General features: G+C 43.9%; 1 protein-coding gene across 1 annotated transcript in view; it reads right to left on the reverse strand.

Moving 5' to 3' along the window:
* raph1a (Ras association (RalGDS/AF-6) and pleckstrin homology domains 1a) overlaps positions 1–24,832 on the reverse strand; it is a 217,693-nt gene that overhangs the window by 7,493 nt on the left and 185,368 nt on the right. The window contains exons 12-15 of the mRNA XM_056611093.1: positions 19,842–19,963; positions 8,515–8,580; positions 6,250–6,393; positions 5,981–6,091 (exon numbers count right to left, since the gene is read on the reverse strand). Coding sequence (XP_056467068.1) covers positions 5,981–6,091; positions 6,250–6,393; positions 8,515–8,580; positions 19,842–19,963 — 443 coding nt within the window. The remainder of the gene's footprint in view (positions 1–5,980; positions 6,092–6,249; positions 6,394–8,514; positions 8,581–19,841; positions 19,964–24,832) is intronic.

Genomic DNA, 24,832 nt, shown 5'->3' on the forward strand with positions numbered 1-24,832 from the left:
GTCGCGCCACAACAAGATAACCACCATTGCATGTCTTTACCTTTTGTGGAAGAGGGAGAGACGTCGGAGGACCCGACGCAGTGTATTCATAATATTGTAATGACCACGGAAGAGACAGTGAATGAAGTATTGAATAGACAGAGATTTATTAGATAGGCCTACCTAATAAACCGTTGGAACACACAAGACCGGAAACATAGCAACGCCGGTAAACAAACCCCGAGAAGCCCAATCCCTATGAGAGCTCCCCGCGCTACGGCCATCCGGAGGCGCACAGAGCTGTTGGCCGTGATTTATATATACAAATATTATATTATATACTATTATATTATATATAGAGCTCCGGGAGTCGCAAACGGCAACATTCACTTTCTCCTCCATGCTGCAGTTCACGCCGGACTTCACTGCACTGAGTTCGACGGTTGAACGCTGATTGGCTGTTACGTTACACATGTGACTCAGTGGCCACGCTGTTGAACGCTGATTGGCTATCATCACGCGAAATTCGCGTCAAAGTTGAAATATTTCAACTTGAGCGAATTTGTCGCGGCACAAATCCTCGTGAACACGCTCGCCTGTGCACGGCGAAAGTGTGGCGCGACAAATCAAAACTTGTCGCCGGTTTTCTCTCGCGAAAAATTTGCCCGATACGCGTCTATGCGTTCACTTTGTATGGGATCCTGTCGCCCCGTCGCGTTTGGTGTGAATGCACAGTAACGCTTGATCATTGTGTGTCACAAAAATGGTTCAACGCGCCTACGCAGCTAGAGCCCTCCCAAAACCTATTTTCCCCCGCTACTTTTCTTTTGCTCCAACAACATGGCTGAGATCACCACCATCGCTGCGCTGTATTTGTTGTGGGAGTTCGAGGCGAGTGTTTGGGTGCATGATAGAGCTTAGATAGGGCCCAAAAAATCAAGCCCGACCCGGCCCGAGCCCGAGCACGTTCTGTCCGAGCCCCGCCCATCCCGACACATTAACTGTAATTATGAGCCCGACCAGATTTCAACCCGACATTTTTTTTAATGCATGTGTAACTTTGTACACATTTGTTACTTAGGCCTGCTCTGCTAAATCTATAGGGATAATGTATAGAACGCCGGTCATTATCGGGAAAATACAACCCAGTCTCACGGAAATACGTGACGCTGTCACGTCATTTAATGACGTGGCCACCTGTTTATACTTTCACCTTTGATTCTGAGAAATTGTGACAATTCACGGATATATTTAATGCAGGTGCGCTGCTCTGTAGGTAAACCGCGACAAAAAAAATGGTAGCTGCTTCATCTCTTCTTTTTTGAAATTTGTGCTCTTGGCATGAAAAAACTTAAATTACGTGTCCCAGATCACGAATGAATAGATAAAATGACGTGACGTGACAGTGTCACGAGACTGGGTTGGAAAATAAGCCCAGACAGGGAGAACAGGACACGGACTCACAGCAGAGGTGTCTTGCTTCGCGGCCCAACCCGGCCCGCGGGTCGGCTCGGGCTCGGGCAGAGAATCTAAACTCTAGTGCATGACCTCCTCCGTAAGTGCTCACAGCTGGGTGAGTTTCACCATCTCCTCATCGGCATTTGGGGAAATTTGTGTGAAACCTTTCCTACAAATGAAAAGTACTAATATGAAATAAATCAGCTCTCAATGAGCTGCTGAGATTAGGAAGCAGAAAAGGGGGAATATTGAAGGTCAAACTGAATTCATCATTGCTGATACAGTTGTGCATATTCTCTACCTGAAACAAACATTTCATACTATTTCATACCTTATATATAAAGTCTTAAACAAATCAATAAAATGTACAATAGGCTAAAATATAAAAGGTTTAGCGCACACACAAGTGTGTGTGTGTAGAGTTCTTATGTGCTTCTTGATGAATGACGGCGCCGCCGTCCGCGCCGCGGCGGGTACACACGCAGCGGCTTGGGGCTCTCCAGACTTTTAGGTTTTGTTAGTAAATGTTTAGTTGTAGTCTTAGTTTAATTTAAGTTTAATTGTGAAGTTGTTGCCACGCAATCATCTTGGGGGTCTCCTGACCATAGATTTTTGTTAGTAATAGTTTAGTTATAGTTTTATTTTAGTTTTAGTGTAATTGTTTACTTGGGTTGCCATGGCGATGGATACACAGCTCTCCAGGCTAAACGTTTTTGTTTATTAATAGTTTTTTTTTTTTTTTTTTTTTTAACACTAATGTGCCCTCCACTGGCAAAACAGTATAGCCGTGCTGAGCTCCTGGTCATAAATCGTGATGTACATCAATTGTCAAGTGAGATATCCATCCCTCCCGAGATCCGCAGATTAGCCAGCGAAAGCTCTACCTCAACAGGCCGGCAGAGGAGACGCTGTGAGCGGAAGCAGAAGCGAGGAAAGCGGGCCGGTGTACGAGCTCGGGTAAAGGCTAACCCATCCAAACCACCGCTTCCTTCAATCTTCCTAGCCAATGTTCGCTCAATACGGAATAAACTGGACGAGATTAGACTTCGACTCACAGCACAGAGGACTTTGACTAGCTGCTGCTGCATGATCTTCACCGAGACGTGGTTAGACAGCACCACACCAGACGCAGCTATCCAGCTAGCAGGCCGCACCGTCTACCGGGCCGACAGAACAGCTGACTCGGGTAAGAAGACCGGTGGCGGTCTGTGTGTCTTCTTAAATAACTGCTGGTGCACAAACACAAGCATTGTTGGAAAGCTCTGCTGCCCCGAACTGGAACTTATGCTTCTGAAGTGCAGCCCCTTCTACTTACCGAGGGAGTTTGGCATTGTTTACATCTGTGCTGTTTACATCCCTCCGGACGCTAATGCTAAACTAGCATTAGCACAGCTACATGGCTACATCAGTAAAAGACTGGCCAAACACCCAGACAGCGCCTTCATTGTAGCTGGGGATTTTAACCGTGCCAATCTAAGATCTGTGCTCCCCACATTCCATCCAAACGTGACCTGTGCAACCAGAGGCAGTGTGACACTAGACCAGGTGTACACTAATGTTGTTAAGGCTTACAAAGTACAGTCTGACTCCCACCTAGACCTGTCTGACCACCTCTCGCTGTTCCTGTACCCCTCATACCAACAAAGAATCAGAGCAACAAGACATGCCACCAAGTCCATAACAGTGTGGAATGAGGATGCCATCCCTCAGCTACAGGACTGCTTTGACAGCACGGACTGGACACTATTTAATAGCCTGGAGGCTTCTGACGACTCAAAGATTGCACTGGAGGAATACACATCTTCAGTAAGGGACTACATCACGTTCTGTGTGAACAATGTCACAAGAAGGAGGACTGTGAGAGTGTTCCCCAACCAAAAGCCATGAATGTGCAGAGAGGTGCGTACACTACTGAAGGGCAGAGATGCAGCCTACAGATCAGGTGAAACAGCAGTGTACAGCGTAGCCAGGGCAGCACTGAGAAGAGGCATAAAATCTGCAAAAGCCAAACACCGGCAACGTGTTGAGCAACTTTTCCACACTCACACCAATCCGAGACAAGTATGGGAGGGAATAAGAGCAATCTCTGACTACAAAGGGACTGCGTCACCCCCCCAGACCAGCTGTGCTACCCTGACTGAAGAGCTGAATCAGTTTTATGCACGGTTCGACAGGGACAACAATGGTCAGCTGCCTCTGCCTCTACCCTCTGACGATGCTGCACCCACTCTGACCCCCCACGAGGTCAGACTCTGCCTGAAAAACATCAACCCCAGAAAAGCGGCAGGACCAGATGGTGTGGCAGGCCGCGTACTAAAGAATTGCGGTGACCAGCTGACAGAGGTATTTACAGACATTTTCAACCGCTCTCTAGCCCTTTCACATGTCCCCCCATGTTTCAAAGCATCAACCATTATACCTGTGCCAAAAAAGACTGCAGTCAAGTGCCTGAACGACTATAGGCCAGTGGCTCTCACACCCATACCTGCTAAATGCTTGGAAAGGCTGGTCATGAAACACATAAGGCATCACACCAGCTTCCTTTGATCAACACCAATTTGCCTACAAAGCGAACAGATCTACAGAGGATGCAGTAGCCCTGCTGCTTAGCACTGCACTGGAGCACCTGGAGTTAAAGAACACTTACATCCGTATTCTCTTTATAGATTACAGTTCTGCATTCAATACGATCCTTCCAGGCAAACTCATCTCCAAACTTCGGGACTTAAACCTCAATGCTTCACTGTGTAACTGGGTATTGGACTTCCTGACCAATCGCACACAGAGTGTACAACTGGGGAAGCATCACTCTTCAAATCTGACCATCAGCACTGGCGCCCGACAAGGTTGCGTGATCAGCCCACTTTTATACACCCTCTACACCCATGACTGTGCTCCCTCTTGCCCATCCAACTACATCTTCAAATTTACAGATGATACAACAGTGCTTGGCCTCATCACCAACAACGATGAGGCTGCCTACAGGCAAGAAGTGGGAAACCTGGCAGTCTGGTGTTCTGAGAACAACCTCAGTCTCAACATTAGGAAAACCAAAGAGATGATCATTGACTTCCGGAAGTCTTCCCAGCATAATCACCATCTCCCACTCTCTCTCTCCCTACATCAACGGTGAAGAGGTTGAGCGTGTCACCTCTCTAAAGTTTCTGGGTCTGACACTGACGGAGGAGTTGTCCTGGGTCAAAAACACAGCTTCCGTTTTGGGGAAGGCCCAGCAACGCCTCTTTTACCTCCGGAAGTTGAGGAAAGAACACCTTCCTCAGGGGCTGCTGTTTAACTTCTACCGCTGCGCTATAGAGAGTGTGCTTACATACTGCCTGAATGTATGGTCCTACAACTGTACAAAGGCGGAGCAGGCAGCCATCCAGAGGCTGATTAAAACAGCGGGAAGGATCATTGGAGTAGAGCTGCCCGACATCTTGTCCATCTCCTCCTCCCGTTGCCTGCAGCGCTCTAAACGCATCCTCACAGACCCTTCTCATCCTGCCCATCAGCTGTTCATGTTACTCCCGTCAGGGAAAAGGTTCAGATCAAAAAAGGCACGCACCTCCAGGATGGCAAAGAGCTTCTATCCCTGTGCAATAAGGCTCCTCAACAGTTTGACCACCCCACTCCCCACCCCCCTTCATCTCCCCCCGCCCCGGCCCAGCCCTCCCTGCCCCCCATGGACTGCACTCTAAGACTTGATGCACCTTAATATGGAGATATGGAGATATATTGCTTTTATTATTTTTATTATTGTTTTATGTATGATATTTATGAATCTATTTATTAATTGATATTTATTATTATTTAGCTGTGTAAGTCTGGTTGCCTCTACTGTCTCGTTGTCTTTATGGCAATGACAAATAAAGTACTTTGAACTTTGAACTTTTGAATCATTCTTACATCAATATGTCTCCCCTCTGCTCTATGTGAAAAGTGTTGTCAACTGCCCTGAATCATTCTCATTAGTTTGGTCATATAACGATAATACCAGTGTTGACATTTCCCTCAAACGAATACTTCTCTTTGATTATTTAACAGTGCCTATAAAAAAATCATTGTGCGGGATATGGGCAGATTAGAGTTCTAAACGGAGTGATTATTATTTGTTCTTTCAAAATGATGTCATAAGAAGTTGAATGTCAGTGTTGCCATTATTATTATTATTATTATTATTATTATTATTATTATTATTATTATTATTATTATATCCTACCTGTCTCCTACTAACCTTTTGTAGGCCATTCCTTTTGTAACCCCTCAAACAAAAACACAACAACAGTTGTGTTGTGGGATTGGCATTACTACACTGGGGAGGCCTCATTAGCTTCATTGCATGATTTCTGGTCGTAACTGAAAGGCTTGTTAAATATGGAACATCTAGAGAGGAAACTAATGTCTTATATTAAATTCAGCACGGTTGTCTGGCCGGTTTAGCCCTCCAGTGGATATGTGGACATGCTTAATGCACATGTGTAGTATCAGCTATGTCAGGGCCTCACAAGCCTTGTGTGTTCTGGCAGAGAGCAGAACGCCTTACCTTCAGCACCAGGCAGTAGTCACTGGGCGCTTTGTATTTGCTCCTGTAGTCCTGACCATAGTAGATGTTGACATGGTGCAGCTGGAGGAAACACACCAGGTCCCTGGATGCCTGCAAACATACCAGGCACGCAAAGCACACACACTAAATAATAATCATAAATATAATAAAGGTGGCAGGTGTACACTACAAGTTTTCATTGCTGTCTGATTGGGTGTCATGGGTGATGGGGGTGGACTATATTAGGGGCGTTTGATTGGAAGGCTGACCTTGGCTTTGCCTTTGGGGACGTAGTAAATCCCTGACGCTCGCAAAAGGAAGTAGCGCTTCTTCCACGACTTCTTCCCATCTTCCTTCAACCACAACACACCCTCCATCTCCGGCACCGACACAGAGCCACCGCCAAAACACTCCTGCACACACACACACACACACACACACACACACACACACACACACACACACACACACACACACACACACACACACACAACACACACACACACACACACACATTAACAACAGAGAGAGAGAGAGAGAGAGAGAGAGAGAGAGAGAGAGAGAGAGAGAGAGAGAGAGAGAGAGAGAGAAAGTGTGATATGTGATATCTGATACCAAGAATACTATGTGCTCCTAACAGTTTGTAAAGAAAATTGCAGAAAAAAGGTGAGGCAAAAAGCGTTTTCAAAACAGGTGTCTAAAGGCACAAAGAAGATACATAGACCTATAATTATCACTATATGTTATATGTATTGATCATCCATAGTGGTAAACTACATGCATAGACCTAAAATTATTGTTATCTTTTATATGTATTGATCATTCTTCTCCATCAGTTGGCACTACAAGTCAATGTTTGCTTGCACTGCACTACGTGAATAAACATTTGTTTTGATAACATTATGTTTGCAGTTGTTTTTTCTCAGAAAGAGTGGAATCAAACTTTGAGTTATCGAACAGGAAAACTACGTCAGAAAAAATCTTCTCCAAAACATGTATTAGGGGATGAACACTCACTTAAAAAAGATAAAAAAAGAGAAACTGTTTTAATTGAATCCTCTAATTGGCTTTTTTTGTGAAAGGGTTGTTTGGGAAAGGGTTTTTGGTGAAAGGGTTGTTGGTGAAATGGATGTTGGTCAAATGGATGTTGGTGAATGGAAGGAGTATGATGGTCTTCACATGAGGCAAATCCCAGAGGGTTAGGCTTGGGAACGTAATGGTTTGTGTAGTTGTGTTGAGCTTTGCAGCGGCCGATGTTGATGTCCGAGAGAGGGTTGAGCTTCACGAAACGTATATATAAGTCTGCGGTGTGAGGCACATTTCATGTAGAACAGCCCTTACATCATTAGAACACAATGAAGGTGATTGAAAATAATCACAAATGGGTCACAGCCAGACTCTTTAAAATACTTCTGAGTGGTATAGGCGGAGACTTATGATTTAACTGCTTTGTTGGGGAAAAAACAGCCATTTGAAAGAGTGCCATGGTGTCAAACAGTTCTGCAATATGAAACCGGTGCTATTTAATAAATATGAAATTGAAGAGGTTCTACGAATATCAACAATCCCTGGTGTTCCCCAGGCAGACCGAGGTAAACATTGACATTGGCACTGAGTGAACTTAAAAGGGTCTACGGCATCTCATTAGCATTGAGTTAACTTAAATATGATCTACATTAGAGACATTATATTCCCAGGAGATTGACACAGAAGCTTCCTACTGCAATGTTCGAGATACAAGTAAATAGGAGATCACTACTTTAATAAATATATGGGTGAGGAGAGCAGGACAGACGCTAAGCTCCGCTTGCTAGATCCATTGATTCTATTCCATCAGAGTTTAGATTTTTACTACCAACTTACTTGGTATTCATTATATAATAATGGTCAATGGTTTAAATGTCAATTTTAATATTATTTTTTAATATATTAATATTAATGTATTAAAAAAAATCATTATTTATTTATCTTTTATAGCCCATAATCACATTTACATATTTTATATATATATATATATATATATATATATATATATATATTTAAGCAATAGATCACGCCAGGCTGTGGTATGTGCTCATTATACCACTGTTAAGGGGTGTTGTCCGGCCCCGACGCACAGCGGAGGGCCGGCGACCCCCTTCACAGTGGTATAATGAGCACATGCCACTGACTGAAGTGATCTATTGCTTTTATACAACGGTTACTGTTATGGCGAAACGAAAGTCGTAGACACACTACATTTAAAAAGAAACCAAGAAAGTCAAAATAGCCGTTTTATCAAAGAATACAAAAAAGTAGTTTTTGCTAGAGGGCAGTAGAGAGTTAGAGGGAGAATGGTAGAGGGCAGAAGAGTGTTAAGGGAGGTAGGGAGTGGGCAGTAGCGTGTTAGAGGGAGAACGGCAGAGGGCAGTAGAGTGTTAGAGGGAGAGGGCAGTAGAGTGTTAGAGGGAGAGGGCATTAGAGGGCAGTAGAGTGTTGGGAGGTAGGGGGGAGAGAGAGGCAGAGGGAGGTGAAGGTAAATCAATGATGATCACCTCTAGTAAGGCTTCTTTATTCCGGTCAGCCATCTCACACGTCTCCTTCCGCCCCAACAAGTAGTTCTACACAAATACACACAATATCATGTAGCTATACACAAATACACACAGCTCATAAAGTCGTTCACACTATATGACATAGTCCTACCAGTGTTTCCCCCAAGATGATTCGAGAGGTGTTTCTGAGAGGCACTATGTTGATGTAAGCATGTACTGTGCTAATGTGTGTGTACACCATCCTGATGTGTGTTTGCATACACCTTGTTGGGAAACACTGGTACTACAAAGAACACACAAATACCAGGTAGTTAAATATAATATATACTGTATGCAGTGTTGGGGTAGTTACTCAAAAAAAGTAATCAGTTACTTATTACTAGTTACTTCTTTGAATTGTAATGAGATTACTCTACTAGTTACTGCATTTGAAACTTCACTACTTATTACTTCTCTTTCCCGTTTCTTAATTTACTGTAGGCCTAGATACATGGACAAACATCATAGCCCTATCATCACTTAGTGTTATTGTATAAATCTATACAAAATAGCATATAAACCATATGAAAGAACAATATCCCTGTCTGCACAAAGAAATGCCTCGCTGTAAAATCCACAAACAACAGGATAAAGTAGGCTATGTTGAGGTCAATCAGAAGCAACCCACAAGTTTCAAAACACAGGCTTTGGGAAACATGAGAACAAAAATCAAGTGGTCAATATAAAATACAAAAAGGTCACTTTATCCCATACAATTAAAACAGAAATGCACTTAAGCGGCAGTGACACATACTTTATGTGGTCCAAAGGCTGAATGAACCTGATCTATTTCGCAAGCTATGACATCGTAAGTGTGTCTTCCTCTCACCCTCTTGCAGGCAAGAGCAGCCTTCTCAAGTTTTAAAGTAATGCTGTCTATCCAGTGCACCATCATTCCTAACTAACTTTTGTTGTTGGCGGACACATGATCCAGGGAGGATTCGAAAATTATTTTGAGCTTCGATTCCATGTCGTAACACTTGTTCAGGTAATGGGAAAATGTTTTCCTGTCGGATGTTGGCTTGCGAGTTGCGGGTATTTTATTTAGTATTTTTCCTAAATCTGGGCGATTCAATAGTTGACAGGGGAAGCATGTCTTCTACAATGAACCCTGCAACCAGCCTGTCTTTCTGTGTCACCTTCTTCTGCGTTCCAACACTTGAACACTCCTTCGCACAAGCAGCTACGTCACTCAAATCAAGTCGCTATGGCAACGTGCCGAGGCAAGCAGGCGCTGCAGACACACAGGCAGCACGCATGCACGCACCACAACAGATCAGGGGTCTAATTTATAACCGTTGCGTACGCACAAAACGGGGCTGAGATTGGCGCACGTGACTTTCCACGCCAAGGTTGTGATCTATAAAAATACAACTTGACGGGAGAATGTGCGCAGCCCTAAGCAAACTCTGACCCATGCGTACGCATGGTTTGGAGGAAAAGGAGAATTTGCGACACAGATGGTGTGGTGGTGAACTGAAGTCAGACCGAAGAATTGTAGAGTGAGAAGAACGATTATGTTTTATCATCGCCCTTCATAAATTTAATTTCAACCCGTATCATGCGTTTAAATCTATGTAATCAGAATAATTTAAGTCAACTGCGTTATTCCTCAGTTATAACTCCAGAAACATCTCCTTAGAATATAAATAAAAAAAAAATCTCTATATTTAATCCCGTCACTCCATACTGTCCACTGACGGCGCGACTGCATGGAATAAAGCATCCGTCCAACCCACACATTCTCACTCCGAACGCGTCGATTTTTGACGAACGGTCAGTGACTTTTGGCTTCAGTTTGCCTGACGCAAAAGGGTACCCTTGTGCTTTTCTTTTTCGACGCATGGGGTTTTCAACTCGTTACAATGTAACCCCTTCACGGGGGACCCGACGGCTGCGCATGGAGACGCTATGAGCATTCATCCCATTGGCTAACGGTGGACCTTGCGCTTCTTTTTTCGACGCAGGGGGTTTTCCACTCATTGCAATGTAATCCCTCCACTGGCAATATATGAAGCTATGAGCATTCATCCCATTGGCTAAGGAAGAGCCGATGGCTGCACATAGAGAGACGCTATGAGCATTCATCCCATTGGCTAACGGAGGACCATGTGCTTCTTTTTTCGACGCAGGGGGTTTTCCACTCATTGCAATGTAATCCCTCCACGGCAATATATGAAGCTATGAGCATTCATCCCATTGGCTAACGGAAGACCCGGTGGCTGCACATTAACGGCGAATGTTACAGTGAAATCTGTGACATTCCTCAACACAACTACACCAACGTGTCCTTGTTAATACAAAACATGTAGGGTTAAGTTTATGGGCATCAGTTGTCCTGTTTTGTTTTTTGATTCGAGAGAAACAATCGTTTTTTTGATCAGTTTTGGGATGCTGAGGTCGTGCTATAGAGGCCACGTCAGTGACGCTTTTTTTTGACAACTGACAGGACACCCTTTCTCATCAAAATTACGTTCCCAGAGAACTATTTCGGCATTCTCAATTACATTTGTCTAAAAAATGTCTTTTTTTTGTCCGTGATTTACGTTTTATTGAACATATTGTAATGACCTAGCCGGTGCATAACGATGTCAGAGTCATCAGAATTGAAGGAACTTTTAAATGTAACCAAAACCAGGTAATGGAAAACCAGTAACCAACATGGCAGAAATACCCACCCAAAACAAACCCGGTTTACCCCGGCAACCCAACACGGTTTTCCTCCTCAAGTGCAGGCCCCCACCATCTGTTCTTCAAAGGCCTCCCCAGATGACCTAATGAATTTTTTCGGCCACACCTGTGGTTGACAAGAAGAACATTTCACAATACATGCAATAGAACAACTGGCATTTAACGGACACACGAACATTTTTTACAATGCAACACATAACACACAAACTATTTAACTGTCCCAGGGTCGCTACAATATCGTAAATACGAATTCGTTCTCAGCCTATTTTTGCCATTTATTTACCGTGTTACTATGGCAGAATAAAGAATAAATTCATGCATTATCATTCAACTTCAACATGTGTTTTTACAGTATAGAGTGGTGGAGAGGGATGACGTATGTTGGCAAACCCGGAAGTGAGCGTCGCTCTCGGTTCCCTTGACAAAAAGCCAACGGGTTTTCCATTGGATTTTGGATTATTGCAGAAAAATCCTCAACTCCTCAAAAACGGAAAATAAATAAATAAATAAAAATAACCGTGCTCCAAAGAACGAAGTGTAAACCCAGGGGTTAATCTAAACCGGGAAAGAGGGGCGCTGCGCCTCCTTGTTTCAACCCAGCGCCTCCTTGTCGAACATTTTAAATTACTTAAAATCTCCCGGGGAATGGAGACGCGCAGGCGAGCAAGGACCACGAACAGGAGACAGACGTGCTCCTAACCGCGTTCGCATCGCATCTGTGTAGCGAGCGCGCAAGGCACAACAGAAGAGGGATCTAGAAACTGTGTCATGAGGCTAGTGTGCACGTGAGCTTCAGGGCGCCTCCTGATTGGCCTGGATCGGTAAGTCAAACCAATCAGTTTAACAGTGTAGGCGGGCTGTGATCTCTTCTCTCCCGAACCAAATTATATCAATTCAACTTTGACCAAGCAGTGGAGCGTTGGGGGGGGCTGAGGATAGAAAAATACTAATTTAAATAATAAAGAAAGTGTTCTTCCAGCAGGTTTTCCTGAAGTACGTGTTTTTTTTTCTATATACATTACTGTATGTAATGTTCTGCATCTATGGTAACTTAGCCACAGTGAAGTTGCTAGGTACGCGTCCTGCGTCCCTGACGCATTAAAATCTGAAAGGACGCACTAAACTCACTATCTATGCGTCCCGGGGACGCATCTCATTTTCCCCATGAAAAACGATACATTGTGAACAATTAACAACTCGTGTTTAATCACAGATAACTGGCCAAAGAAACCTTCTTGTGAGCAGATCGACAAGCGCGGTTCAACCCTCTGCGCATCTACTCGGCGCAGACTGTGATCCCCTGTACAAAGTATCACGACAATGCTAATTTAGCCGCATACCAAAACAACTAGCTCGTCACCGCTGATTTCATTTCAAACAATTAAAAATACGAACTTCATATTAAATAAACACCACGTTTCCACTGCTCGATGCTTTGCTCATTCGGTGTCGAATGAGCAAATCAAACAGGATATTTTTTTTTTGCAATCCTTCTGATTGAATATATGTACATTTATGACAAAATCGTGAGGACTAGGCTTGTGACACACACACGCACACACACACACAAATGTGGCGCTCGCGCGGTAATAGCTCATTGGCGCCACCTAGTGATCATTATGTTGCAAATGCACAGCCTCTCATTAAAATGACTTAGGGGTCATTTGACCCCTCTTGCGGCGCTAGGAGTAAGTAAAAATGGCCCGGCGTTTTCCTAGTGTTAAACATGAACGGTTGAGTACTCCAGCTCTAACCAATATCATACCACCATCAAGGAGTTTAACACTATTAATTTAATTTTAGAAATAGAATAATAATAAAAAAGAAACACATTTTTTAAACTGGGGAGTCGGGACCCATTGAATTTCTCAGGGACCCAGCCAACTCGCCACCTGTGGGTCCCGGGGACTCACTACATTGAAAACCTATCAACATCAATGTAGCCATTTTGAGTAATTTGGCCTTACTATACGAGTCAACATACTGGTCCTTCACAAGCCTCAGAATGATCCATTTCTACCTCAAATTTTCAAAAGCTCCGCACCGCGGAAGGGGGGGAACCCCCCCTTACACACCTTCCCCCCGCTCGGTCGCTTTGCTCCCTCGCCATTGATGTTTTCCCCCTTGTGAATTTTTTCTAGAAAAACCCCTGGTAAACCAATGCATTCTGAATGGGAGTGTTTCTCCGATTTTTCCATGCTACACAACGAAATGTAAACCCCTTGCAAATAAAGACTTCATGGTCATAATAATTTCAATATCATTAATCTACTACTGAGTGTGTAGGGAGGTATTCCTTTTTTTTCAACGGGGCTGAATCCAGTCACTTGACCGTCATGGTTGCTATGGTGGTTGCTATCGACTGCCCCCTCTAATACTCGTGGCTCTAAAAACCACGCGGCAAAGGAGCTGCCGTCAATTGGGTTGTTTTTGTCGTAAACTAGGGTCCGATGGTTGAAAAATAGACAGATATTCCAAGGTATCCTCAAAAGGCAGCTTGGATGTGTTTATTTTCTGCAGTTTAGACTTCTGCTATAACTAATTTTTGAAAGCAAAACACGAAGCTCATTGATTTAACGAGGGAGGGTTATTTGAAACAATTTATTAAATAAATATTTGTGAGAGGTCATTCCTTCTCCTGATTTTACTTCCTATTTATGTCTAGGGTAAACCCCTACTGTCCACAAGCATCCCCCTTCAACCTGTGGCTCCAGCACTACAGGAAATGACTCAGCAAGTGCTCCATCTCGTTGCAACTCACCCAGCGGCTCGCTTGCAAGATTTTGGCCTGAAGTTCTTCCCAGACCTACACCCTAGCCATCCAACATGCATATCTGAGAATCAGGCCTCTCTTTAATAATGACAAAAAGTTATGAGAGAAACACAGATTACATTTTTGTTATCTCATAAGCGGCGTGGTGCCGGCTCCTTTTGACCTTTTGACCCCAGACTTCAAAAACGTGGCCACAGGCCAGCTGTGTCTACACACCTTTAGCCACAAATGTACACCTCCATCCCACAAAAGATGGGGACTAGAAACTAACCTCTGTCTTATGTACATTTACTGTACTGTTGGAGGTCACGCCCCTTTGCCGACCTTTTCGAGATAGCTAGGGATGCTAAATGTGTACACTACATTTCCCGGGGCCCGTGAACGACATATCCGAGATTTGGAGTTCTAGCCCTTAGAGAAAAAAAGTTTTCCCAAATGGAGTGTCATTTGGACAAAGCCCTCAGAAGTGTAGCCTGCAAGCATAATGGGTTCAGAATGTGGTGGAAAAACAGTTTTTGAGAAAGGAAGTCCTACCGCCCTGACATTTTAATACCTTATTCTAGGGCCTAACTGGGACCCCCGCACCGAAACTTGGCCCGGTCGGACCCCGAGGGCAGGAAGGGGGGGCCCTTCCTGCCGAAACTTGGCCCGTCAGACCCCGAGGGCAGGCCCCCCCTTCCTGCCCTCGGGGTCCGACCGGGCCAAGTTTTGGTGCAGCATTCACCCTTAAAATCTTGCTCTTCCCCCTGTGGATGCTTAAACCGAGGCGAGCTGAGTTGGTTGCGATGGTGTTGGTCTTATCCTGCATCTGCTGTTGGGTATGGGAGAGAAGGGCCAGGTCATCTGCAAAATCAAGGTCGTCTAGCTGTGTCCACATCGTCCACTGTATGCCATTTCTCTTATCTTCTGTGGATTGCTTCATTACCCAATCTATCGCCAGAAGGAAGAGAAATGGTGACATCAGGCATCCCTGCCTTACTCACCCTGCAGACCATCCCTCCGTAGGACTTTTGGATGATGTTGGTGAGCTTCTCTGGAACTCCATGATGTCTGAGCAGCTTCCAGAGTGTTTTTCTATCTAAGCTGTCAAAGGCCTTCTCATAATCAATAAAGTTCACATACAGAGGTGAGTTCCACTCCAGTGACTGCTCTAGGATGATGCGCAGGGTTGCAATCTGATCTATACATGATCTATCCTTGCGGAAGCCAGCCTGTTGGTCTCTGAGCTGGAGCTCAACAGCATCTATCATCCTGTCCAACATGATTCTGCTTGGGATGGATAGTTGTGTAACACCTCTGTAGTTTGCACATTTACTTAAGTCACCTTTCTTCGGTATCTTGGTGAGGTGTCCCTCCTTCCATTCCGTTGGGATGTACTCCTCTTCCCAGATCTTCTTGAAGAGAGGTTGTAGGATCTCTTCCATGGTCTGCGAGTCGGCTTTCATTGCCTCTGCTGGGATACCATCGGGACCTGGGGTCTTGTTGTTCCTAAGCTTCTTTATGGCCTCGCGGATCTCTTCCTTTGTGGGTGCATTACAGTTTATTGGTAGATCTTTGTCTGCTTGTTGGATGTCTGGTGGGTCCTTTGGGGTTGGTCTGTTGAGCAGCTCCTCAAAATATTCCTTCCATCTTCTTTTCTGTCCTTCCTCTCCAGGGATAGGCTTCCCCTCCTTATCTTTTACAGGTCTTTCTGATTGACTAAACTTTCCTGCAAGCTTTTTGGTGGTGGCATACAGGTCTCTCCAGTTTCTGTGCTTGACTGCCTCTTCTGCCTCTCTAGCTAGGGTGTCTATGTATTTTTTCTTGTCGGTTTTGATGCTTTTCTTTACTCTCTTGTTTGCTTCCGAGTACTCTTTTTGTGCTCTTGCTTTTTCTGCCCTGGTGCGGCTGTTATTCATTGCTGCCTTCTTTATTTTCCTCTCCTCAACCTTTGCCAGTGACTCTGTTGATATCCACTCTTTGTTGTGATATTTCCGTGGTCCAAGTGTTTTCTTACATGTTGTGATCACTGCTTCTTTCACCGCCTTCCATGTTTCATCGATGTTTGTGTCTTTTTCGGTCAGTTCTTGTAATGCTTGAAACCTATTCTTCAGTGTGAGCTTGAATTCTTCTCTCTTCAATGGGTCCTGTAGAAGTGCTGTGTTGAATGTCTGTCTCTGATTCCTATCCCCGGTCCAGTTTCTCTTAAGCTTCAGTTTCAACTTTGCAATCAGCAAATGGTTGTCCGATGCGACATCCGCTCCTCTTCTGACACATACATCTTGGAGGGACCTTCGGAACTTCTTTGTGATGCACACATGGTCTATCTGATTCTCAGTGGAGAGGTCAGGTGAGATCCAAGTGGCTTTGTGTATCCGTTTGTGCGGAAAGACACTTCCTCCTATGACCAAGCTGTTGGTGGCACATAGGTCAGCAAATCTCTCTCCGTTTTCATTCATCTCTCCTATACCAGGTTTTCCCATGATCTCCTCGTATCCCTTGTTATCACTTCCAATTTTTGCATTGAAGTCTCCCATGGCGATGTTGATGTCTCTTGCAGGATAATTCTGGATTATGGCTTGCAGTCTGTTGTAGAACTGCTCCTTGTCTTCCTCTTCACTGTCGTTGGTAGGGGCGTAGCATTGGATGATGTTGATGCTTATTCTCTCCTTATCGGTTTTGAAGGAAGCTGTTATTGTTCTAGGGCCATGTGCCTCCCATCCTGTGAATGCCCTCTGTGCATATTTGGACAGCATCAAAGCCACTCCCTGCGTATGGTGTGCAGAGACATCTTCATGGCCCGAGTACAACAGCAGCTCTCCTGTGGTGAGCCTCCTCTGTCCGGATCCGGTCCATCTTGTTTCACTGATTCCAAGAATGGCAAGGTTGTGCTTTCTCATTTCAGCAGCCACTTGTGCGGTCTTCCCAGCTTCGTACATTGTTCTAACGTTCCATGTTCCGAATGTGATGATAGCCCTTATTGATAGGATGGTCTTCGGCACGGCAGCTTCCAGGCGGCTTTCACCACCGCGCGTCATACCTCTTCCAGAAGGAGATCCATCTTCTCTCAAGGCCGGGGTGTCTTGTTTTTCCCTTGTTAACGTTTCTGTAACAGGATACTTTTTATGGGGTGGGGTTGTTGACCCCTCGCCCAACCCCCAACCTGGAGGGCCAGTAGATTACTGATATTTAAATTATTATGACCATGAAGTCTTTATTTGCATGGGTTTACATTTCGTTGTGTAGCATGGAAAAATTGGAGAAACACTCCCATTCAGAATGCATTGGTTTACACTTCGTTCTTTCGAGCACGGTTATTTTTATTTATTTATTTATTTTCCGTTTTTGAGGAGTTGAGGATTTTTCTGCAATAATCCAAAATCCAATGGAAAACCCGTTGGCTTTTTGTCAAGGGAACCGAGGGCGACGCTCACTTCCGGGTTTGCCAACATACGTCATCCCTCTCCACCACTCTATACTGTAAAAACACATGTTGAAGTTGAATGATAATGCATGAATTTATTCTTTATTCTGCCATAGTAACACGGTAAATAAATGGCAAAAATAGGCTGAGAACGAATCCGTATTTACGATATTGTAGCGACCCTGGGACAGTTAAATAGTTTGTGTGTTACGTGTTGCATTGTATTTCGTTGTCCGTTATGCCAGTTGTTCTATGTGCATGTATTGTAATGTTCTTCTTGTCAATCAGTGTGGGGGCGAATCATTAGGTCAGCTGGGGGAGGGCCTTGGAAGAACACGAGGGTGGGGGCCTAATCGTGAGTGAGACCGTGTTGGGGGTTGCCGGGGTAACCGGGGTTTGTTTTGGGTGGGATTTCTGCCGTTGGTTACGGGTTTCAGTGACCTGGTTTTGGTTCATTAAAAGTTCCTTCAATTACTAATGACTCGACATCGTTATGTCACCGGCGAGGTCATTACAATATGTTCAATAAAACTTAATCACAGACAAAATACGTTTTTTAGACAAACGTAATTGAGAATGCCGAATAGTTCTCTGGGAACGTAATTTTGATGAGAAAGGGTTGCTCTGTCAGTTGTCAAAAAAAGCGCACGGACGTGGCCTCTATAGCAACGACCTCAGCTACCCAACACTGATCAAAAAAACGATTGTTTCTCTCAATCAAAACACAAAACAGGACAACTGATGCCCATAAACTTAACCCATACATGTTTTGTAATTAACAAGGACACGTTGGTGTAGTTGTGTTGAGGAATGTCACAGATTTCACTGTAACATCGCCGTTAATGTGCAGCCACCGGGTCTTCCGTTGGGATGAATGCTCATAGCTTCATATATTGCCGTGGAGGGATTACATTGCAATGAGTGGAAAACCCCCTGCGTCGAAAAAAGAAGCACATGGCCCTCCGTTAGCCAATGGGATGAATACTCATAGCGTCTCTATGCGCAGCCGTCGGGTCCCCCGTGAAGGGGTTACATTGTAACGAGTTCAAAACCCCATGCGTCGAAAAAAGAAGCACAAGGGTACCCTTTTGTGTCAGAAACTGAAGCCAAAGTCACTGACCGTTTGTCAAAAATCGACGCGTTCGGAGTGAGAATGTGATGGTCCAACATGTGTCAATAACATAATATTTTTATGTGACACTGTAAACACATAATCAAATGTCAATTAAATCCCAAGTGTGGAAAACCAAGCCACACTCCTCATCACAATCGTTGTCCGTTACTCTTGATGCTTTTCATGACAAATCAGGCATTAAAAAGGGGTTATGTTCAAGAACATTTTACGTGGATGATTAAAAACTGATTATCCAAGGTGTTCTCGGTCAGTCTTATTACCGTAACCCTATAAATGCAGAGGTGAGCGCCGTGGTTAATGCTGCACCATATGGCACTTCTGGCGGACCATGCAAATGACAGGATTCGGAGGGAGATGGTCTTTAGGGACCATAACGATTTATTGGTAGGCTATATACAAATATGTAACTTTATGTCAGACCACTTCTTTTTTAATTCTTGGACTGTGCGCTACTGCGCTCCTTGCTACTGACAGAGTTCACTGCTGCACCAACATGTTGCCACTCACTCTGCTTTTTGTTGTTGGCGATCCCAATCCCGTGACCGCCGAACAAAACTACTTTTCGGGCCTCCATCTCACCCACAAGTGTCTCCACTTCAACCTCCGTGAAATTTCGCTTTTTTGCTTTTCTCAGTACTTCTGCCATTGTTTCCGACAAGACATAATACTTGCATCTGAGTCTGTTTTATATGCAGATCGAATTCATGAGGTCATTTGCATTGACCATTTATGGTTAAAAAGGGGCGTGTACAGGGCGGAACGTGAAGCTGATTCAGCTGCGCACACTTGTAGGCAGTCTGTGATTTATAAAGCAAAGATTGCGTACGGTGTGCGTACGCAGGGTTTTATAAATCTGTATATTTTTTGGCGCACGCAAAACTTGGCTTCTGGGCGTACGCACATATTTAGTAACGATCCCACGCACAGTTTTATAAATGAGACAGAACTTTACACGCAGGCAAACAGGGCTTGGGTAACGCAGGAAAGCGCGTCACTATAGTCTAGTAAAGTAGTGTAGTTACCAATATTTCAAATGTTATGCGTTACTTTACTTCGTTCACTTCGTTACCCCCAACACTGACTGTATGTATATATATATAATATCTATATGGACTTCTGCCGGACCATATGATGACATATGTTGAGGAACACAGCCTGGAGCCCCCAGCATGTGGACCACAGCGGGTCATGTTACAAAGACTGGCAAATAGGTTCTGGTAGATTGTGGCGCGGATAAGGCTCTCTACCCGTCCTCAAACTGCCTCACCTCGTCCAGTGAGCCGTACCTGAGGGTTCTTGAAGACAGCGTACTTCTCCATGCGCTCGGTGAACATGAGCCGGTTCTGTCCGTCTCTCGTCCAGTTCAGGAGGTTCTCCACCAGGTTCTCATGGTCCTCAAAAACACGCTCTGCACACACACACACACAGAAACACACAGAAACACACAGACACATGGGCACAATCACGCACACGCACACACCCTCAAGACACACACACAGACACACACAGACACACAGATTTGACATACACAGTTTATACAGGACACACAGGAAGCCCTACAGCTGGTTAGGTTAGTTTAACCACAGCACTGCTCAGTCCTTCAGAATGTGTGTGTGTGTGTGTGTGTGTGTGTGTGTGTGTGTGTGTGTGTGTGTGTGTGTGTGTGTGTGTGTGTGTGTGTGTGTGTCTGTGTCTGTGTGTGTGTGTATATATATGAATGTCCATATACATACATAAATATGTAAAATTTATTGAGAAGGCAAGGCAACTTTATTTATTTAGCATTTTTCATACACAAGGCAGACTCAAAGTGCTTCACATATAAATATTGTCATACAATAAAATAAAATAATAGACAAGTAAAAGAAAACATATGCAAAGAAATGTAAAACAGAAAACGCAATGTATTTAAGATCAGATCAACATTCTCTCTGGTACCCATGTCGGGACTCCAACCCGACCTGAAGGAATTTGGTACCCACGTTGGGACTCCAACCCGAACTAAATGAACTTGGTCCTTTCTCTGGGACTCCAACCCGGACACTAGTACTCTATTCTAAGACTCTAACTCAGATTCTAGGATTCTAACCCAGACACATGTCGGTACTCTAACGGTGCGGCCACACCAAACGCGTTACTCGCGTTGGATAACGCGAGTAACGCGCCTAACCTGACGCTTGATCATTGTGTGGTGGTTCAACGCTTCCAACGCGTCAACGCGCCAACGCAGCTAGATGAGTCCATGTCCATGCAAGTGAACGGAGCGTTCCCTCTTCGTCATAACTATCAAACCAAACCTCCTTCACATTCACCGAGCGAACATTATGAAAGTAAAATGCACATTTCTCGCTAAAAATGTTTCCATAAACGCATTTAATGGCGTAACTATGTTACTATTTCCACCCAGAATAAAGATAGTTGTCGGCCGTGGCTGCGCTGGAGTCCGAGGTAGGAAACCCAAACGCCGCCGTGTTTGGGTGATAGAGTTTAGATCGGGTTAGATTAAATAATCTCTGATATAAATAACAATAATCGGGTTAAATAACTTCACATGGTGTGTCTGGTGTGTTTCCAGCATTCGTAGTGTTGATCAGGAGAGAAATTGTCCGCCAAGACGTTGAGGTTGCTTAGCATCCAGAGACTCTGTCCATGCAAGTGAACGGAGCGTACCCTCTTCATCATAACTATCAAACCAAACATCCTTCACATTCACCGAGCGAACATTATGAAAGTAAAATGCACATTTCTCGCTAAAAATGTTTCCATAAACGCATTTAATGGCGTAACTATGTTACTATTTCCACCCAGAATAAAGATAGTTGTCGGCCGTGGCTGCGCTGGAGTCCGAGGTAGGAAACCCAAACGCCGCCGTGTTTGGGTGATAGAGTTTAGATCGGGTTCGATTAAATAATCTCTGATATAAATAACAATAATCGGGTTAAATAACTTCACATGGTGTGTCTGGTGTGTTTCCAGCATTCGTAGTGTTGATCAGCAGAGATATAGTCCGCCAAGACGTTGAGGTTGCTTAGCAACCAGAGACTCTGTCCATGCAAGTGAACGGAGCGTTCCCTCTTCGTCATAACTATCAAACCAAACATCCTTCACATTCACCGAGCGAACATTATGAAAGTAAAATGCACATTTCTCGCTAAAAATGTTTCCATAAACGCATTTAATAGCGTAACTATGTCACTATTTCCACCCAGAATAAAGAAAGATGTCGGCCGTATGCTTCTGTCCAAGCTCACTACTCTCTGCCAGTGACGTCGGGTCAAGCTCCACGCTGATTGGCTATCGCGGCTAAGCGCCACGCGTTGGAGCGTTGAAAGTTCACATTTCTGAACTCCGGGCGTTGGTGCGTTGGGCGCGTTACTGCGTTTACGTGCGTAATTACGTGCGTCTGACGCGCCTAACGCCCCTAACGCGACGCTTCAACGCATGTAACGCGTCTACGCGCCTATACCAATGGTTCCCCTGGCAAAAATGCAGAGTTTGGACGCCCCTAACGCGAGTAACGCGGTTGGTGTGGCCGTACCGTAACCCAGACAGAACTGGGGTCTCATACCCTTATCCTTTCACTCTAGTATCAGATCATGTATCTTTCTGGTAAAAATAGAAAATAAATGGAAAGTTAAAAAGGCATTTTAGTAATAAAATAGAAAATAAAGGCAAAGTTAAAAAAGCTTTTAGAAAGTGCAATGTATTTAAGATTTAGCAGAAAGCTAAAGCAAACATAAAAGTCTTCATTCTTGTTTTAAAGGTGCTCAGATTTGGGGCAAGTCTTAAATCCTAAGGGAGTATTCCAGCTATTTGTTGCATAGTAACTAAATCCTGCTTCCCCATGTTTCGTGTTTACCCTGGGGATAATTAACAGATTGGTCTCAGAAGATCTTAGTGGTCTAGAAGGCTTATGTAGTGGAAGCATATCAGTTAAATATTTTGGGCCTAAACCATGTAGGGATTTATAGGCAGTGTTGGGGAGTAACAGCATACATGTACCGGCGTTATGTATTCAGAATACAAATTATAGCTAACAGTATTCCGTTAGTTACAATTTAAATAGTTGGTAATTAGAATACAGTAACAATGTTGAAATCAATGGATTACATGACGATACTTCTGTCTCAGCAGTTTATTCGTGCTTTCACACCAACAGCATTTAGTGCGCACTAAACAAGTTTGTTCCCTTGGTTCGGTACGTTTGCGTTGGTGTGAATGCAACCACCTCGCTTCGATGTGAACCAAATCAGCCGGCCGAGACCTCCCTGAACAGCTGGTCTCGGTTCACTTCCAAACGAACCCTGGTACGGTTTGCTTGAGATGGGAAAGCGAACGCACCTCGTCCGATCCAGTTCTACAAAAAATATGCCTCTTTGGATGTAACAGGCACCCGCTCATCCGCGTGCATAATGGGAATTATTGTTTGATTAGCGGTAACTTCAAGACTAGCAGCAAATTGTTGGACCGTCTGGTAATTTGGACAGACGCCCACATAAAACGTATCCTGAAAAACACACTTAAAAATGCCGATGCATTTAACACATTCAGCACCAGGATGAGGGCGGGTCCACTACCGCCCCAGACTTTTGTCCAATGATTGAACGATCCTCCCCCTCTCCCCCTCTCCCTCTCTCTCTATTTTAAGGCAGTTTTATAGGCAACACCTATGCACTTAGCCCGGTGAAGAAAATGTTAGATGTAATAGCAAATATCTTTTGCATGAACATACCCTTATAGTCTTTGCTCCACTACAGCAAATTATATAAAATAGTGCACTTTCAGGGAGACTTGGGCCTAACACATTCAGCCAGTTTGAACAGAAGAACACACCAGAATAGGCCTGTTTAGTAAGCAAGACTTGATGCCGCATTTCTACACTTATAAAATGCAATTCAATGTGGATGTAATCCAAGTATACCGTTTCATCACTCAGATTGAGTGATGAAACGGAATACGTTACATTTTACATTTTTGGGCATGTATTTCATATTCTGTAACTGGATACATTTTAAAACTATCCTTCCCAACACTGTTTATAGGTTAGCAACATGATTTTAAAATCAATTCTCTGACCTACAAGAAGCCAATGTAACGATTTAAGAATTGGTGTAATATGTTCAAATTTTTAGAGTTTGTTTTGGGAGACCTGTAAGGAGACCATTGCAGTAATCAAGCTTTCTACTGATAAAGGCATGTACAAGTTTTTGCAAGTCTTCGGTGGACATGAGCCCTCTAAGCCTTGCTACATTTTAAAGGTGATAATATGCAGATTTTGTAACTGATTTGATGGGACTGTCGAAATGTAAATCTGAATCCATGATAACCTCTAGATTTCTGGCTTTGATTGAGGTTTTCAGGGACAGAGAGTGAAGGTGCTGGGTTACTTTAAGCCTTTCCGTTTTAGCACCAAATACAGTTATCTCTGTTTTGTCCTCATTTAGTTGAAGGAAATTTCGGCACATCCACTCTTTCATTTGCTCAATGCACTGGCACAGCAGATCTTTGGGCCGATAGTCATTTGGTGATATCGATACATAGATTCATTGGTGGGTAGAGTACTGAAAATCTATACTCAAGTATAAGTAAAATTACTACCTTCAAAATCTACTTTAGTAAAAGTAAATATTCCAATTGGAAAACCTACTTGAGTAAGAGTAAAAAAGTACTTTGTTTTAAAGCTACTCAAATTACAAGTTACTTTACATTTTTGTATTGGAGTGTTTGGATCAATGAAAAATACATAACATGTTAGAATGCGTGAGTGAGTGAGGGAGTGAAAGAGATGCACTCCTAAAACATTTCTTCACAAGTTGAGGTCCACAACAAAAGCAATATGTGCAACAAAAAATGTAATTTCATTTCAAACAAATTTGCATTAAGCTCTGTGGCCATGTGACAAAAGGCAGAGCTTGTAGGAACACAACCAATTAAACACAAACGAGACCTGACTTGGTTGGCTGATTGGGCAATCAGTTTTAGCCAGCCTACGCACATAGCATGCACGCACACTCACAGAGCCAGACACGGCAATGACGAACAAGTTTGTGAGTGGTGTGCAGAATACAGTTGCAACATAGTATCTTTAGAATTATATAAACTATACGTGGACCGTAACTCTGCACCCCCTGGCGAAAATATCTTCCTGCGAGTCTCCAAGCGTTTCTAGTCCTCAGTCCCAACGTAACGGTCGACTCGTCTCCTCGGCTATGGAATTGCAACAATGTTGCAACCTAGGGAGGGTGCGTCGCTAACGTGTACGCTTGTATTAGTCAAC

The sequence above is a fragment of the Gadus chalcogrammus genome, chromosome 16 (assembly GCF_026213295.1).
Source record: "Gadus chalcogrammus isolate NIFS_2021 chromosome 16, NIFS_Gcha_1.0, whole genome shotgun sequence".
Lineage (NCBI taxonomy): Eukaryota > Metazoa > Chordata > Actinopteri > Gadiformes > Gadidae > Gadus > Gadus chalcogrammus.